This window comes from Mastacembelus armatus, chromosome 23 (assembly GCF_900324485.2).
Source record: "Mastacembelus armatus chromosome 23, fMasArm1.2, whole genome shotgun sequence".
Classification (NCBI taxonomy): domain Eukaryota; kingdom Metazoa; phylum Chordata; class Actinopteri; order Synbranchiformes; family Mastacembelidae; genus Mastacembelus; species Mastacembelus armatus.
The window spans coordinates 10920558-10940358 of NC_046655.1; the positions used below are offsets into that span (position 1 = coordinate 10920558).

The following is a 19801-nucleotide window of genomic DNA, read 5'->3' on the forward strand; positions in this document are numbered from 1 at the left end:
TAGGTTCTATTTGTGGCCTGCTCTTGTCAGAGTGGGTGAGCATATTGAGGGAAGTTTTTGTGTGCAGCTGTGTGAGTGTATGTATGGCATGTGGCTACATCTGTGTATGCACCATGTGTATGCATATGGTGTCAGTTCGCTTTTATGTAGCTGTTTAACACAAAGTGTTTGCCTTTGCTGTTGCATCTGTGTGTCCTTGGTAACTGCAGTGTGTTGTCAGTAGTGACAGCAATAGAGATATTTGTGTTGAAGGAAGGTGTGTGCGTTATGTGTGTGTGAGACATGCTGCCATCACACTAAAATATTTCATAGAGTCCAGATCCTCCCTGTCGCAGAACTGAAGTAGAGGGGGAACAGGGAACAAACAAGCTGACTGTGTGGAAATCTGTGTCACTGTTTGTGTGAGGTGAACAGTTGTTTTGCGTGTGCATGTTTTTTAAGGTCTAAATCTGCAGCAGATATTTTAAACTATGCAGTTTTAAAAGTGTAATGTGAATAACTTTCTCCTTCTGTTTTCTTTTCCTCCCCCCACCTTCCTTCCTTCCCCACCTCCTCTTCTCCCTCAATTTCTCCTCCTTCTTCCCTCCATCTTTATTCAGGAGAAGAACAAGGACAAAGACAAACGGTTCCGTCCGCTCTACGACATCCCCTACATGTTTGAGGCCCGTGAGTTCCTGAGGAAGAAGCTCATTGGTAAAAAGGTAAGGATCCCAGCTGCGTGTGTGCATGTCAGTATGTAAATCATCTTTGTTGCCCTCTGTCAGCTTTTAATGAGTTAAACAATGGCACTAAACAAGGATTCCCCCAGTGGCTGTACACACGCTTTAACACCCTTCTACCTCTCACTGGTAGCCAAACACACATTTGTGAAGCCCTAAGCCAGATAGCTATTTCTCTCCTTCTCTGTGTGAATACCAAGTACTCTTGGTAGATGTCCTGGGGCTTGGTATTGGCCGGGACGCACCCATTAAACAAGCAGTGTTGATTTCCCCCTCTTGTGTCTATTGATCTACTGGGTCTGTAAACCTTGGGGGCCTCTATGATTTACACACATCTTACCCAAGAGAACTCAGCATTTAGCTAGAGAGCACTCAAGAAATACACCGCTCCTTGAACACCTGTTTTTTATTTATTTATTTAAGGTGAATTTGAATAGATGAACTATGAGGTTGGTTTTATGACAGAGAAAAAAATGTTGAATTTGAAAACTTTTGAACTTTTTGAAATAGTTTTAGGCATAGCTATTACAAGTGATTACAGATGGGTAACCAGCTCCATTCAGTTTTTAAAGGCAGCAAATGTTGCCTTTCACATCATATATTCAGTGCATGCTGTGGAGTAATTTTCCATTCAATAAGTCAGCAACATCATGCCTACATTGTTGTCATTGCCTATACAGTGGTAATTTAGTGAGTGATAGGCTTTGTTTTTCCAAATGGCAAATACCTTCTCAAATGCGACATTATAATGGGAATCATGCTGGAAAAGATTCAATCTGTCGTGTGGAAATTACATGGAAATGCAGTAAAATGTGCTGATTGATGGAAAAACTGTGTAAGATTGGAGTATTTGTGCATTAATGTTCCTAGTCAGGAGTTATGAAATAACTGTTTTGCAGCTGACTCCCAGGTATCAGGTTTTGGAGTGTAGACTCCCACAAATCCATTCTTTTTTTTTTTTTTTTTTTTTTTTTTTTTTTAAAATCTGTCTGTGTTTCTCTTGGGCTGGGAATGTACCACGCAAATGTGATGTATTTCACGGGTCTAAACCACAATATAAAGACAACTGATGGAACAAACATTTCTGTCCCCCACACTTTCCTAAATGTACAGTGCTTGCAAAACATTTGCACTACGAAAACATGCACCCACTGAAAGCCAAGAGAGTTCCTCTTGGCACTCAGTACAGGAGATTCATATCCCTGTCCCAGCCTCTCATCACAGTCATTTTAATCATCCTCATTAATGTTTTTTTAATGAAAATTTAGCCGTAAGCTGGCATTTGACGAGTGGAGCGAGAATAATGATTCTGTTTGTTTGTGGTGTTTGTGTTTGGGGATAATGAATGTGTGTGTGTGTGTGATGAGAATAGGGAGGCTATGGTTTTTTTAAGGGTGTAAAATTTACCATGCAAAATATGGACATAATGATGTAAAATGTATGTGTAGCTCATGTTTGTAATGCCCTGCCTCATATAGGGCCTGAAACATGTAAATCCACACCAGTTTACTGTGGCCATTAGCTTTTTTCCTTATTCTAGCACCAATGGCATGCAGCCCAGAGAAAGGGAACAATAATAATGGAATAAAATAATTCAATGCATAGCACACAGATCAATATCTGCTGTTTTACACCTAGTTTGATTTCATAGTATTACTTATCGGCTCTAGGGTGTTTCAAAAGTCAATTCAGCTAAATTTTTGTGCTTTACTAAGCCTGAGGCAAATTGCTGTTTATTGTTGAGGAAAGTATGCATGATTGTGTATGTGTCAAAACTAGTTTGTTTCTTTAGTGTGATAAGATTATGCTCTCTCTATTTACTACCTGCATTAAAATGTATTCTGCATGATCCAGTCGCACATGAACAGCTCTAAATGTATGTGGCAATGCAGTCCATGACATGTTTAGAAGTTTACTCAGACTGAAGTGGGAGGTGGTGGTCATCTGGAGTCTGCTTGTGCAGTGTGAATGCAAATGCAATCCTGGCCAACCTACAGTATCAGTACTGGAGCATGTGAACAGCACAACAGTTCTCCAAAGCCCAGGCTGACTTTCTCTTTTACCACTACCAGTTATTTTATTTAAATCCTTCCAGATCTGACCTCACACTTCCGTTATTTGTCATTTAGCTGAATGTATGTGTGTGTGTGTGTGTGTGTGTGTGTGTGTGTTATATAGCCAGTATGCAGTACTGTATTTGATTAGTATTGAAGTTCGGTCTCCCAAGGGTGTGCTTATAGGCTCTTTGAAGTGAGTTAGGTTTAAGTGGAGAGCTCTTGCCCATTTGCCAGCAGTACAGCTGCCTCCCTCCTCGCTCTGCAAAAATCAATAATGGAAGAGCTCTGGAACGTTGCTTTCCTCCCGTTCTTTTATTGTTGCTAAGACACAAGGCTAAAGTGCTGAATTAAATCCACTGTCACCACGTATCATTCTTTTTTCAAATAATTATAGAGTCTGAAAAAAAAAAACCTGCAGATTTTTGAAGGTACTGGCGTCACCCTTCAGCTGCCTCGGTAACAAAAAATAATTAGTTTGAGTGATGTGATCACATGCTTTCTATGCATGGTGGTTTTAGTTGTGAGCATAATACCCAACCCTCATATCTAACATGTTAATCTGTGCTACCCTATCCTACTGAAATTGTCAAATTAGATACAGGTAATGTGCACGTGTACAGATGCATGTTGCTCTTCAACAAGGAAAGTTCAGTTGACCCACTTACTGTCATCCTGTCTCAGAACACTAAGCTCTATGGAGACAGATTTGGAGCAGTAAGTATTAGTAGAAGACTCTAAGACTGATGCTTTCCCTGAAATTCTGCTCCAGAGAGCTCTGCTTTTATCTTTTCACCCCTCTCCAACACAAACCAAGACTGAGATTTTACCTCAATAATCGGGTAATGGCGGCTTGACCTACTGGATTTCTGGGTGATTTCCTTGGGGGGAAAAAAAAAAAGGAAAAGAGAACTCAAGTCATTTAGAGGTATGATTGCAAATTTACTATCAGATCAAAAAAGGTGCAAGTTTGTTATTTAGCTCAAACTCAACCAGAGTTAATTGTCCTGTTCAGCCACGAGATTGACCTACAGGGATCCCTGTTGACGACATTTCCTTTTAAAGCTCAGGGACTGCCTAAGTGTGGAACACATTATGTGCATGGGGAAGCAAGCACATATTCCCTTGACTAAACCTTCTAGGACATGACTAAGCATTAACTACAAGTGTCAGTGTGCTTAGCTAAAGCGCAAAGCCCTCATGCCACTGCTCTGCTTCAGGAGAATAAAGCTACATTAAATGCTTTTTTTCCCCCCTATTAAAACCCTTATTCCTCATCGCTGTAAGGAGAGCATGATGCTTTTTGATCTTTTATAAAGCATATCTAATATCCATATTCAGAAGACTGCCTGTTTCTTTTTTTTTTTTTTTTTTTCTTTTGGCTGAGCAGAGTCTAAATTTCATAGCTAATAGAAGCAGCATGGTACAGGTGCTATACCAGCTCTGGACTTTGAAAGAGGACTCCAGAGCTACAGGTTTTGATGAAATCTCCAGTTCACAGCCTCTACTCCAGCAAGATCTTTGATCAGTTTTAAGTTGACAGAATTCTTTGGAGATCTATAAAAATTCCCAATCATTACAAGAACTCTGTACGTCTAAGAACCTACAAAGTTAATTAGCACTTAGGAAAACTAGAGTGACAGCTACAGCATATGTTTTTATTTAATATAAGGTGGCATTTAGAGGACACATCTCAGTGTTGCTGAATAATACTGTCTTCTGAACTATCCATTTAAGGTAGGCTAAATGCAATGAGGCATTTTGCTTTTCCTCTTTTTTTTTTCTTTGTCACTCTGTCTTCCTGTCTGCCTCCCTCTCATATATGTTCCCACCCCCATTGAAATGGCAGCACTTGCATGGTGACATAATCCTAAAAAGCTTGATTTGGCTAACTATATAAGTAGTGCTTCTTGTGCGCCTGGGTCTCAGCCTCAGCAGAAAAAAAAAAGTCCAATGGAAATGTTGCATTAAGCCACTTATCAGGGTTGAGCACATTCGAATAATCCTGCGTGCTCAAAGTGGCTCCTGTTATGCAGCCGCTTGTGCCGTACTGTTAGCACCAGAGTTTTCCCTTCGTTTTGGTGTGTGTGAGTGTGTGCATGCACTGAGGAAGGCTGTGTGTACAATATGGTGTGATGTTTATTTGAGGCAGTGAGACTTTGTTCAGGGGAGGTGAACTTGGAAGTGTGTCACCAGGCCTCATGATTGAAAATCCAGATGGGGCTTCCTTTTGCTCCACCCTTATCTCTTTGTGTTGCACTGTCCCAGCCTGATGTTTCTTCTTTCCAGTCCTGCTCACTTCATTAAATGATACCCAGCTGCGATTACAACCTGCTAAAACACTGCAGCATCATAAGCACCTCTATCATACATAAATTTTCTCTTCTCTTACCATACTTTTTTTTTTTTTTTTTTAAACATTGCTTTCTCTCTTGCACTCATTATTTTTCATTTTTATTTCTTATCTTGCTTTACCTCTTAAAGATGTCCAGATCTTATTTGTTCAGTCCCAAATTAGCTTGCAACTGGTGCAGTGTGAGGCTCCTGGAACACCTGTGTGTATGCCTGCCTGTCTAATGTCCTCTTTTCATCTGGCTCAATCTATCATACTTTACCTGCACCAGTTGAACTGTGATCATTTCCACTGAGAACCCTAATTGTGCTAAATGTGCTCTTTGATTACAAAGTGGTTTGTGCCAATATATTGCTTCTTTAATGTTCATTTGTTGGCAGGCTGGTTTATAATATTGCCAAAAAGAACCCGACCGTGGGAGCTAGTGCAGCTGACAGCTGCTTATTTTAGTTTCAAATCTAAAACCAGTCCTACAGTTTATCAGGGCAACCAGCCTATCACCTTATTTCTGTCTAGTAAACCACTTGTATGTTTACAGCATACAAGTGGTTTTTCTCTCTTTTCATGAAGAGCTGTAATTTTTACACGTATCCTTACCGTGTTACGGCTCATCATAAGCCTGGCCAATTAAGACATCCTCAAATCAAACTGCAGCTTTAGTTTGTATTGCTTAACGTTATCTATACACCTTCATACACAAACATGTTCTGAGAATCTCAATCTATACTGCAAAAGAACAAATACCACACGTAAATGTTTTATTCTTTACACACACCCCCACTGTGTGTACAAACATGTCACAAACATGATTCCTATGGCAGAGTAAACTGAGTCTTCCCATGCTGCTTGTCACCTCAGTAGAACATAAAACATTTTGTGTAACACTTCTCCTGCTGTCCTTGTCCTTCTCACTCCCCCACTTTTGAATCCATCCACTGCTTCTTCCCCGCAGGCTCACTCGCCTCAGGGGGGTTCTTATAGATAGCTTTGCCTTATCAGGAGATCTGTTAGATGGCCCGTGGAGAATGGGCCTGGAACTCCTCTAATCTAATATTGCTTGCTTAAAGTTTATAATCTGTCATCACCATGCTTATTGGGGAACTAGTAGTGTTTTGGTTTCACAGCTTATAGCATTCAGCATGGCGCTTTGCTTATGTGTTTCAATCTCCTCTTCAGCTCATCTCTTTTCATATTACTTTGCATCTCATTTTGTCCTTTCTAGCTAACTTGTTTTCTTCCTGTTTTTCATTGCTTTGTTGTCCCCTATCCTTCATTTACCCATGCCTAGGTGCACAGAGCCATTAACACAAATGTAACCAAGAACATGAAATCATTTTTTTTTCCCCCGCTCATTTAAATGGATTTACTTTTCAATAAGGCTGAATAAACTGGGTACACAGTCATGTTTTAGCTACTAGGAAATGACGAGCTTTGATGAGGGAGCCCAGATAGAATAATTTCCTTCCTGACAATAAGTCTAGGTTATTTGCATTGTTACAAAATTAAATTGGAGATGTTATATAAACAGGAATATTGCTAAATGTTCTCCGGCTGAGAGGATCACAAAATAATTCAGTTACTGATAAAATGGCAGTCAGGATATGGGTACTATTAAAGTAAGTTACGGTGCATGATGATTATTTTTGAACTGATGATACAACTGGGTTTTGCCTCAGCTGGGATGTAAAGGTTAAATAAAATTTGCGAAGTTGGTGTGAAGATGTTAATGCTGAATGACAACTCTGTAGTGGCAGAGAAATACTCAGTTCTAACTGACCTGAATGTAAACTGACCTCTTTCAGTGTAGATTTGTACTTCTCCGTTTCTCCATCCGTTTTGTTTTTAAGATAATTATCCAGAAATAAATGTAAAATGTTAATTGGTACAATACTAAACTGACTGAACTTAAACTGTTTAGTGGCATTTGTAGCTACACCTTCTTTATTTGTGCTTTAGTAGTACAGCCAACTCTGGCTTCCAAAAACTAGAATACATTTCCTGGTAGCCCTTGAATTTTTTTTTTTTTTTTTTTTTTTTCGTATTTTTTTTTTTTTTGTGTGTTCTTTTTTCTGTTTTTTCTTAAAATGCAGAGAGCACATCATGCTGAACAGTTCAATACAACACAGACATTCTGCCTTGACAGAAGTTCCTCTCTTCCCCTGCTCATGTCATCGTGTCCTCATCCTGTAAATCTAATGACAAGTCAACGTCTTTCTGTGTCCTGTTTGGCGTGCCTTTCATGTCCCTGTAATAGACCTGTCTGCATTGTCTCTTTTTGACTTGTGTTTATGCTCTGATGCAGAGCCAGACTTCAACATTTTTTTCCCTACCACACTTGTCTGACATGTTTGACACGTAGCTTTTAAACTGCCGCTTGTGTGCACCCATACAGCTTCAAACCTGCTGTTTGCCTGTGTCTAGCTTATAAAGGGTGCAGGCTTCCCCCTTCACGTCTGTAAATATGTACATGCACAAGCAAGAAAATTGTATCTGGGGTGGGAGGATTGGAATCGGTCCCTAGGGAGTTGTGTTGAGGACACACAGTGTAGGGTCACTTGGGTTCTGTCACTGTTCCCTGTGTGTGTGTGTGTGTGTGTGTGTGTGTGTGTGTGTGTGTGTGTGTGTGTGTGTGTGTGTGTGTGTGTGTGTGTGTGTGTGTGTGTGTGTGTGTGTGTGTGTGTGTGTGTATTTGTGTGTGTGTGTATTTGTGTGTATTTGTGTGTATTTGTGTGTATTTGTGTGTATTTGTGTGTATTTGTGTGTATGTGTATTTTCCAAAACACCCACAGCGTGTTCATACTTCTCCTCTGGGGAGATCTACAGTGCTGCCTGACGAGATTCATGCTGACATGGGGTGACCTTGAGAACTGGGACACACACACACACACACCAGCACACTCCCAGCATGAAGTATTACCATAACTAATGTTGCTTTCAGTTTCCTTACTCTTGGCATGTCTTTGACCTTCTTCTGCTTGTGCGTCTTATAGGTCAATGTGACAGTGGACTACATCAGAGCAGCTACTGGTCCAGGAGAAGGCACCCCTGCCTTCCCAGAACGCACCTGTGCTACAGTCACAATTGGTGGAATGTAAGTAATAGGCCTCTTTCTAGCACATTGAGCAGTCAACGTCCTTTTCTTACCTTTGCTCTTTTAGTCTGGTTTTTATTCCCGTTGTTTATACATTTCAGCAGTTAAGACTCTCTCTCACTCCTTGAATCAGCATGCCTTTTATTTCAGCATTTGCAGTACAGACTCCAGTTGGCGTTGGTTATAAATAAGTAGGCCATACTGGCAGATCATACTGTGTAGTTTGTCAGTATAAGAGCCTACCCTAACTTATTTAATTTATTACAGTAGCTGTTTTCCTTTCCTTTGTTTGTAAATGCTTAGAATCTCACTATGGATCTCACAAAGTAACCTTAAAGTGCTTCTTTGTATTTTAATTTTCATGACAAGAGCTGGCTTGGTGCAAGCTGTTATTTTCTATCTACAAACACTGCTTTGAAGGAATCCAGTCTCTTTTTTAAAAGTGTTTTGTACAGCTATAAATGTGATTAAACTTCAGAGATTCAAATGTAATCAAAACCGGATAAAAGACCTTTAACGGCACATGACTTCAGAAGCCCAGTGTCATTCATTGTCTGTTTTTCTCTGTATCACTCCAGGCAAAAAGTATAGTCACGTGCACTTGTAGAAATGTAGATGCCTCATTGTGATCAGCCAGTTTTGTTTCTGACAGTAGGTGTGTACACAGAGGTCAGGACCTAGCACCAGGGCCAGCCAATTACAATCTAGCATCAGCCACTCAGTTGCAAAGAGAACAGCTGGCATGGCTTCTCATAAATGCTGAGGTCAGGGGTTGAGGCAGGCAGTGGGTTGATGTGTTTGACCTTGTATGACCTTAATGTGTTGCATTGTTTTATGTATAACTTCTCTACTTGTTGTGGGAGACTTGGCACTCAGTAGCATGTTTTTGGAAGAAATGTGCTCTGCTTTGTTGATGCCCACTGAAGTTTCAAAAACATAAACATAAAAGTATTTTCAACTGACAAGGTGAAGGAACTTGGAGCAGACAGGAAATCCTCCTCTATATTTATCTAATCAATCAAAATAAAAGTAAAGGTAAAATTAAAAAAATGTCAAAAAATGCCTTCAGTTTTCATCCAACTGCTAAAGTTTCAATACAAAAAGATCAATGAAAAAGTTTTACTGGTAACAAAGGTTGTAACATTTTGTTAGTAACCCTGCCTGCAGCATAATGACGGACAAATGCACTTTTCACAAGCTCATTTCTAAAGAGTTCCTTACTATCCCTTCAGTTCCTTCTTCCTTCTACTTCAGCTAGAACACTAATGTCCGAAGGCGAACCACTAAGTGCTGCTTTAAGTACATCAGTACTCCCCTCTTTCTGCCCTTCATCCCCTCTTCTGTACATCAGTAACAGTGAGGAAGTGGTTAGTCAAGTGTGCAATGTCAGCATTTAAGTGCCCTTTGTTCCTTAGCAAAGCCACCTTTGGGATTTTTCATGTCCTTATTTTCTTTTAGCTCACCTAGGATTCTCTGTGAAGCCAAACTGTTTTGCTTGCTGTTTTTGATAAAGCATCCTCCCTTTTTCTCTCCTCCATTTCTCCAGTAACATAGCAGAGGCTCTGGTTAGTAAAGGCCTGGCCACGGTCATCCGATACAGACAAGATGACGACCAGCGCTCCTCCCACTATGATGAGCTGCTTGCCGCAGAGGCACGGTGAGGATCACACATACAGATACACACTTCCCCTACACACACCTTCCATCTCCCATCACACAATCCTAAACTGCTACACATTTGGCACAGTCGGTCTCTAAAATACATGTTTATTCTCATTAAGCCAAATTTTGTTTGCTTCAAATAACAACACATGGACATGGACACAGTACATCGATTTCTCTCAAACAAACCCTTTTACACAGACACACCCTCACTCTCTGCCAACTGCAAGTTGTCTGACCTTGACAAATTTCATTCTTTGGGAGTGGAAGAGAAATGAGTATGACCTTGCTTTTACATTTGCTGTTACATCCAACATAGACACTCACTGATTATAATTTGCAGAATTGATATTAGCAGTGCTCCATCAGAGTCTATCATATTTTCATAGGGAAACGTGTCATTACCTCAGACAGTCACTCATGCATATATTTGCTTACATGCTTGGACACACATACACCGTACCAAGTGCTGGACTTTAAATCAGGGGTCCTCTTTACACAGGCCCTATGAATATAATAATATGGAGGTGCAGTAGAGAGATTTAGTGCAAGCTTTATTACTCTGCCATAGATTAAGATCTGCTGGCTATAGGTAGAGCAGATGCAGCCACTGCTTCTTTTTATAGGCCTGACTCTCTCTCCTTTCTCTCAGTCCACCTGCCCTCTTTTTCTGTTCTGTCCTTCCTCCTGTATTTCCATCTACCTTGGCACATTTTGTACTCATTTTTCTGTCTTAGCTGTTTTCATTTTCGTCCTTCTTCAGTTTTGGTCTTCTGTGTCTTCCCCCTTCTTTCTCTGTATCGCTCACTCTTTCTCTCTCTCTCTCTCTTATTAGAGTTAATGAGAGGTTTCTGTCTGTAGCCTTGGTTTTATTTTTAGCTCCCACTGCATGTGGCCAGTGGCCTACAGCCTTCAAGAATCCTCCTCCAAGCTTTTAAGGCACATAGAGTATATACATACTTTCATAAATGCGCACTCTGTGTCTTAGAGTGAACAGTCTGCATCTCAGTAACCCAGAGGTGGTATGATTCTGCTTCAGAAGCCACATCCACAGTGGTCATCTCCAAATCATTTGGCCCTTGAGGCTTTTTAAAGCTGTGATCACCAGCACCAGAGATAATTGCTTAACCCCTAGCTATCTTTAAAGAAGCAGCTCTTGTCTCTCCATTTCTGTATATAATATCAACATGTATAAAAACAAATATCTAAAATTCCCCCCTCTAGCATTTCTGTTTGAGCCACAATGGCAAGTCAAGAAAGAGAAACTGATTTCAATGTACATCCTACAAAGCAACAATGGCTCACTGAGTCTATCTACAATAATAAAATTAACTGAACCTCTGCAGGTTTGTTAAGCCTGCATCCCTATGCTTCCATGATGTATTATGATGGTGTTTTGACTATGTTGGTGACGTGTGCGTGTGTGGTTTGACTGACTGTAGGGCCATCAAGAACGGAAAGGGGCTGCACAGCAAGAAAGAGGTTCCCATCCACAGAGTGGCTGATATTTCTGGGGTAGGTATCTTTGTGTCTGCAGCATTAGTTATCATTTCCAAATGGTCTGGTCTCTCAATATCTACCAATTCAAAAGTATAAGTTTTACATTGTGCTCACACCCAACACCCTTGACTCTCAAAGATACATCTGGCCATCAATGCCCAAAGGCCACAGACTTCTAGTATCATCAGTAAATCTCAAAAGACAATCCATAATCCTCAATTCACCCGCTCTCCAGTCCTGATCCTCACAGTCAGTTTTCTCTTCTTAAAGAAACTAATCGGTCTCTAAAAATAATCAGTGCCATTAATAAAACCATCAGGGGTGCTTGGTCCTAGCTTGTTTACGTGTGCCCAGGGGCTTGATAGAGGCATCATTTGGCTAATGAAGCTTGATTAGGAGTGCTCAGCAAATGAACATTAGTGCAGGGAACGCATAAAAATCCCTCAGTAATGAATAATGGTTGAGTTGCACACATTCTTCTTAAGCATGTGTGTTTGTTTGCATGACCCAGGAAGGTGGTTTCAAAGTATTTGATGACTGTGATAGATCTTCTTGGCTTTTCTTCATGCCATGCTCACTCAGTCTTTCAATTTGTAATGCAGTGAAAGTCAGGTCTGTTATTATTGTAATATTAATTCCTCTATTGAGGTTCTGCTTTGTACTATGAGAGATGTAGATCTATAGGATGTCACAGTGCATATCAACTGCCCAAACAGTCTTTTAACTTACTTTACTGTTGGCTGCTGGGTTGCCGCTTTTCAAAGTGACTGACTTGGTTAGATGAGCAATGCAGTGATAAGTGTGATCACCTGAAAGGGCTACTGGTAGTCTGAGTGTTGTTGTTTGGTTATTTTTAACATTGAGATCAATCCTTCAGGTGATAGAGTATTCACACATTTGTCCTTGGGTGATGTGATAGCAAATGCCTCATAAAACAATGTTAACACACCTGGAAAAGTGCCTTTCTGTATCCTTTCTACTTGTCAAGTATATATCTTATATACTTTGATAAGCCTCTGTCAGTGATTAAAAATTGAATTTCTGAAGCATTACATCACATCACCTCATTGTCTGTCTCACTTGAGCTCTTCTCTTCTATCTGCACTGGAGAGAAACATTTGGTTAAATAATCTATACGAGTGGTCATTTGTTTAGTGGCCATGTACAAGCTCTGTAAGTTGCTTTTTCAAGTGTCATCACCTTGCATTTTAAGTTTTTAAAGCTTTTTAACAGCAACCAGACTAGATTCTGGCTAATAAGACAACATTACTCTACATTTCTCAGATGTTATGCTGTTCCACTTTGTCATCATCATAACCTACCGATGTCTTATTGTGTCAGCAGGACAGGTAAATTACTAGAGCCTGTAAAAATAATTATGACAGGGAATTGTTGTGCTGACTAGGCAGCTCTGTGCTATTTCATCAGGGGCTTTACTACATTTTATACTTATAAACCACCACCCAACTCAGCTAGCTATATTGACCACATTCTATGTGCAGCAATAACTTGGGAGTAGTTACAGGGACAGGTGCTCAATAATTAATTTACTTTAATAACACAGAGAACAAGCAATATATGCCACACCATACTTCCAGCTGGAGATTTCACACATCTCCCTTATTAAAACTTGTCCCAGTAACCCAGCAAAGGCGTTAGTGTTACATTTGAACACGGTTGTGCTATGTCATGTATTTGTGTGACATGCACATCAGCACTGTGGAGCAACTCTAAGCTCTTAGTTGTCCGCTCTTTCTTTCACCCCGTCAGTTGTTGAGGTCAGTGCCATTATTTGCAGCTGCTGCTCCTCCCCTCTCTGTTAGTTACCAAAAGGGGGAAAAAGGACACAGGATTTGCAACACAGTCCAGGATCATTGCCAGCCAACGCTAGTAGGCATGTGTGTGTGCACCAGTTGTTTGGCTAGGGTAATGTAGTGAGCAGTCTAATAAAAGGACCGAAATAGCAACACTGCCCCCCATTTCTTCCCTTCACTCCCCTCTTTTCTTTTCTTTTTTTGCCTCTCTAGCACACACCCACACACAGCTGTACACGTGCACAGGCACATTGCCACACATGGATATGCACAGTCCTATACGTCAGCATCCTTCAGCGTGGTGGTAAAGGTTTGATGAAAGGGATTATATACATTGAGTGGGTTGCAGTCACAAATAGAGCACAGAGTGTAACTTAAAGTACTAGGTTCACCTCATTTGTCTGAAGGTTGCATAATGAGCTCCTTTCCCCTTTCTGGTCTCTTCCTTTTTTCTGAACCAAGTATGACTACATAGCCCACACACTGCAGGTGCTGTGAATGTGTTTGTGTGAACGAGTGTGTGTTTGGTTCTGTTGTCTCCCACTCAAGGGGCTATTTTGGACGCCAGTAGGTGGAGTTCAGGTGGTGTATCTCACAAGCACATACTCTTAACTCACATCTGAAACAGGCTGGAGTCCCACTAGTGACATGTGTTGCATGATATGTCAGGTCTGTTTTTATGTTACTGCCCGATGTCTAGAACATGTTCAATGTTCAATCAGAGTTTTTTTTTTTTTTTTGTTTGCACCAGTCTGAGGATCAACTTACAGTAGAAAATGGAGAGCGACAGAGAGTTGGTTCTGACTTTCTGTGTTTGAATGCCATTCGTCCCCCCAAGCCTTTGCTCCTACTCCCATGTCCACACTGCCACACACACAGTGTACTGCTCCATGACTCACTGGTTCGTTGTGCCTACATGCTCATGCCTGGAGTAGGCACATATTAAATTATTTTTTTATCACTTATGAATCTTCCCCTGTCACTGCATCACCAGCCCTGCTTGAATACCCATGATTTAGCTGTGGTTGTAATTTTGGCCTGGGCACACCAATAAGCTAGTGACTCACCCTTGCAGACGGAGATGGAGGCAGGAAGGGAGAGAATTATTTTTGATTGCATGAGGTTCCAGACATGTCACTGAGAAGTGGAGCAGACATTGTTAGGCCAGACCAACATTTAAAGATGTCTGGAACAAGCCCACAGATTTCTTCGTCAATACGTTTTTCTATTTGTATCTCTTCTGGTTGCTGTTCATTTGGTTGAGTTTTTGGGAATGCTTTATACAAGTGCTTGAAAAGTCATAATCATGCAGTTTGAAGGGTTATTTAACCTCATCACACTCTTTCGTTATTTATTAGGAGACACAGAAAGCCAAGCAGTTCCTGCCCTTCCTGCAGAGAGCTGGCCGGTCAGAAGCTGTGGTAGAATATGTCTTCAGCGGCTCTCGCCTCAAGCTGTACATGCCCAAAGAAACCTGCCTCATCACGTTCCTCCTTGCTGGTGAGTAGAGCCTTTTTTTTTTTTCCTTCCTGATATGTAGGTCAGTTATTTCAAAGTCCTTAATCTGACTAACCTTTGGGTCTTTTTAGGCATTATTTTAGGCTTAGGCACATTAGGAAAAGTTCTCTGGCAACCCTTTAGACAGTGTATAGTGTGTATTGCAGTATGCACATGCAGTATGAGCCACCCTGTCATTCCTGCTAGCCCAGAAGTCAGAGTTTAAGCTCTCACCACACCTCTTGGTGGTCAGCCCTGATGGAGCAAGGGAGTAAGTGAGTTTCTGAACCAGCCTTTTTCAAAACTCCAGTGTTGGCATGAAGCACGTGTCCCCTTTGATTTCACCTTTCCCCTTATGGCTCAGTGCCAGATTTGAAATAGTGTACTGTTTGTTTCTTTTCTGACATGATAATCATCGTTAGAAACTAGCTACAGTGCCGTGGTAAAGGGAGCCTAAAATTCCAGTGGGTCGGCAGATACTGTCAGGCTTTTAATGGTGCTCTCTCCTTCCAACTATCTAAGCTTGTCATATTGTGAAAACTTTATCTTAGAATGTAAAATTGTACCATTTGGCATCTTAGCGTAGGGCAAGATGCAGATGGTATGAAATACAGACTGTTTGATAGCTGCTCGACTCATTTATTTCAGCTCCTTGACCGTTTTGACAGTTTGTGCTAGTAATAAAAACACTGAGGCTGTATCTTTGGCAGCCAACAATGATTTGCACATCCTCCCAGATCATGAGAATGGTGAGAATACTTGTCCTTTCCACAATGGATGATACTCTGTTATTGTTGCAATAAAAATCTGTCTCAATTTTCATTGCAGTCAGACATTTGCACGCCATACAGTTTGTCTCCATTTCTAGTAGGACAAACACCATATATTTCTGACACACAATCAGATTCAGTTTAATTATGTGTGGCTGAACTGTCGATGCATTAATTAATTTTGTAATTTGCTTCTGATTGTCTTTGCTATCCACTGATGGTTTTCATAATTACATTTTCCATCCTGCTACAAGATGTATTGACATGACCCCTTGCCGATAATCAATCTGCATATACAGTTGGACAATATAAGCATTTTTTAACACTGTTTTTCTTTTGATGGTGTTTTTTCTTAGAAAGAGCATGTGACATATACACAGAATGTTTTGTACAAGATGATATCAGGTATGTGTGAGATGGTGTTTTTAGTCACTGTCCTTTTCGAATGATTTTATTCAGTCAAATATTATTAGCCAATTGTGAGAAGCATATTAGAGCTGATAGCCCCTATCCCGATTTGATTAAGGCTGTCCCGAGTAGAAAAGATTCATCTGCTGGAAATAAGATGAGATGTATTTTCTTTAATATACACATTAGGTGTTATTAACACTGATTTATACGAATGATCCCCATTTCTATTTTGTGTATTTTAAACTCCTGTTCCAATTCAAGTACTCCACATTACTTAAAACACTCTCTATTCTAATGGTCAACTATTATTATTTTTTTTTTCTCCCCTCTATTCAAACACTGGGTATTTGTCAGATACATGGTTGTTTGATCAGTCTGTTATTCACCCATTTTTAAATGATACACACATGTCCCAAGCCTCTGTGTTTTGTAATAACAGAAATCATTTGACTCTCACACACCTTAGGTATATAAATTTCCTTGCAATTTTCAAAGCATTTTTGGATGTTTACACAGGCACTTGCATTATACTCACATCTATGATTAATTGTTTAAACATACATACATAAGGAAGCAGAAGCATTGCTGAAAGCCTTCAGAGTACATTATGTCTCATAATCATAATCGTACAGTTTTATAAGCAAGTTCTTAATGCTTTTACAAGGTTAAGCATCCTCATTATTTAATATCCCCCATTTGGTATGAAAGGTTAAAAGATGTATTCTATAAAGCAAGCACTCTTCTTGCTTTGAAATTCTAAGTTGCAGTAGTAAATATTGACTACATGCAGGCAAAGGATGCTGCTGTTCAAACAACTCCTGAATTAGTCATCAGTTTTATTAGCCCTGTTTTCTTCATAGTGTATTCATCGTGGCCAAATTTTTATTTTTTAATAATGCTGTGGGAGGCCCTTGAAGAACAAACTGTTTACAGTAGTGCTGCAAATGAAATGATCCCAAGGCAGTAAGTGATGTAACACTGCAAGTCAAAATCATCATGCCAAAACACAGTACAGCCATTTCTTTCAGCATTTTCCCTTTGTTTTGCGCATATTACTGATTTAAGACTGAACCCCACTCATTGTGAGGACTTGCTTCTCTAGTAAGGTAACTCCCACCTTAGGGTTTTCCTTACACAGTCGCCGTCCTTTCCCAAAGTTTTCCTTGATTGATGAAGACAGTGCTTATAGAAAAACTGAGGAGAGAAAACAAAGGGTAGCAATAGAAACCTGTGCTTCAAAGGAGGGTGGAGGTGTGCTTGAGGAATTGAAGGGAAGTTTTCTTTCTTCTCTTCCTACATCACCTTTCCTTTTCTTCTCCTCTCACTCACTGGCCTGCACAATATCACTTCCGAATGCAAGATAAAGGGTGATAAAGGGTAAAGGAGTCATCCTGAAAGGAAAGGGAGGGGGGTACTGTGTAAGAAAGGGATTTGGGAGTGTGGTGAGGGGCTATAGAAAGATGATGAAAGAAAGAGGTGAAGCCAGAGGTGTGAAGGCAGATGAGGGATAAAAAGAATGGGGGTGTGGTAAAGAGAAAACAAAAAAGTACAATTGATGTGAAATATGTGGGTATAAAGCACTGTTGAAGCTAAGGGAGACCAAGCGGTGAAAAGGCTGTAAAAGTTTACTAGCTCCAGTAGTTTTCACAGAGTTTCAGATGGAGGCCATGGCAGGTGAAGTGTACTTTAAAAGTTACGCAGAAAGGTATGTTGAGCAGCAATCTGTCAAAAAGATGAAACACCCATCACTCGGACACAAAGATTTACAGTGTCAGCAAGAAGCATTAGCCAACACAGTGTGTGTGGCTTTTGTCCGAATTTTGATATCTGAGTGTCTGTGTTTGTGTGTACACTTCCTGCAGTGTGCCGGAGAGAGAAGCAGAGCAGAAAATTTGTAGACTTGCTCTTCAAAAATGTTTGTGCACCAAAAAAGTTTAGCACAGTAGCAAGTCAGTCAGAACTAGTCTGCAAATAATATGTCCTTGTGTTCTGCTCTGACCTCTACATATTGGTATAACTGCAGCACCACATCTCATTGAGATTCATACATTTATAAGAAATCTGGGCCCTGAATGTTTGGAGACCTTGAAACACATTTTAGGGCCTTCTACATAATAAAGTTGCTGGTGAGGAAGAAATAATAACTTTGGTTTATAACACTTTATTGCTTTTAAATTTACTGCACTATAAGTTCAGCTACAGACAAATCATTCACCAACACTACTGTGTGCTGCTGCAGCTGCTGGAGGGAAAAGGTATTTCAAGTTCCAAAAACCTACCTACACAAAACCTACAGCTATTTAACTTTCATAAATAACAAATTTGCTGTGCATGAGAAATAATTGGATATTATTATGCTGCTGTCCAGTGAATGTGGCAGGAGACATGTGTTTTAGTCATTTTCACTCTTGCATTAAAGCTGTTAGCTGTTGCATTAGGCCTTTGGTAAACCTGCACCTCATTATTTGTGTTGGATTATCCAACCAGCAAAGCATAGACAATGGAATATGCTATGGGGTAGTTTTTGACTTAAAGTATTATCATGTTTTTAAAGAATATAATAAAACCTGAAAAGTATGACATCTATTATTCCTGCTTTATTGTGTCAAATCAAATATTACAAATGTAATGTATAAAAAATTACTTGGCATTGATTTATGTTTTAGAGGACAGGATGGAGCGAGGCCTAAGTCTTGTCCAAGGTAATGAGGCCTAAAATTAGAGAGCTGTAGTTACATGACGTGAGATGGAGGGATGGATTGAGAGAATAAAAGAAGAGGATAGGCAGGTGATCGAAGGATTTTCCCCAACAGCACTCTCCCTTTATTTGCCTCCTATTCACTGCCTGCTCTACCCCCATCACCGCTCTCTAACCTCTGTCTCACCCACCTGCGTCATTCCACCCACTGCTGATCTTCCTGCTCAGAAGCAACTTGTGATTTGATGGAAGAAAATGGTGTTAGAGCTGAAAACAACACACAGATGCACACACTTGTGCACCTCTCAAGCTTTTAGGTCTTTGTTTGTTTGCCTGTCACAGGGCTAATTGTGTCCTGCCACCAGCCTGTCAAAAATCAAGAATTAGTAACTTGATAACATTTTAAAAGATGGACACTAATTGCATTCATACTGAGTTGATTACCTGCAAGAATCCATTTACACCTGCAGACATGCCAAAGGCAAGAGCACAAAGTGTCTGGCACAAAATGAGCAAAAAACAGAGGCTTATTATGCACATTACTATAGTGATTTGTAACATGGTGTATATTGTATAAATTGCTGTGATGACACTAATGCACAGCAGTTGCACGTCGCCGCACATCGCCACATTTCTCCCTCCAGACCTATTTCTGAACCCACACCCATTTCTACAAGATGCAGCCTATTATCTCAGCTTGGTTAGGAGAACAGAGGTCAGCTCAGTACTGTTCTTGTTATATGTTGGCTCAACTGAAAACAGATTCAATTAAAAAGTATAACAAATATATTGAAACACCTCATCTGAAATACATTTTTAGGACTTTGACTTTTATAGTTAGTACAATCAGTTCTCATTGACTGTAAGGTATACCAACCTAAAACTATTACAGACTAATATAACAGCCCTGCAAAAAAGGTTTATTCTAGGGAAGTATGTATATGTTTCTATCTCTACTTAGGTGTTGATGAGGAGAGTGATTGTGGGGAAAAAGAGGAATTGATTTGGAGGAATGTTGGTGAGGAGTCTGTGGCAATGGAACAACAGACAGTTTTTTGGAGTGACGCCAAGATACTAAAGTGTGTGTGAGAGACTGAACAAGTAAATTGTGTGTTTGAGCTCAGGAGCTTTGCAGTATTTCCTCTGGTGCATGGCTCACCCAAAATAACAGATTAAAATGTTAGATCTTCTTCACAGGTCCTCCCCACCAATCTCTGAGCCTGAGCTCGACA

The 19801-nt window shown here is 40.2% G+C and overlaps 1 protein-coding gene across 1 annotated transcript in view; it reads left to right on the top strand.

The window, feature by feature from the left end:
- Positions 1–19801, top strand: part of snd1 (staphylococcal nuclease and tudor domain containing 1) — a 145817-nt gene that overhangs the window by 24560 nt on the left and 101456 nt on the right. Inside the window, exons 11-15 of the mRNA XM_026326508.2 lie at positions 600–701; positions 8117–8217; positions 9764–9874; positions 11322–11394; positions 14552–14693. Of these exons, the coding sequence (XP_026182293.1) occupies positions 600–701; positions 8117–8217; positions 9764–9874; positions 11322–11394; positions 14552–14693 (529 nt within the window). The remainder of the gene's footprint in view (positions 1–599; positions 702–8116; positions 8218–9763; positions 9875–11321; positions 11395–14551; positions 14694–19801) is intronic.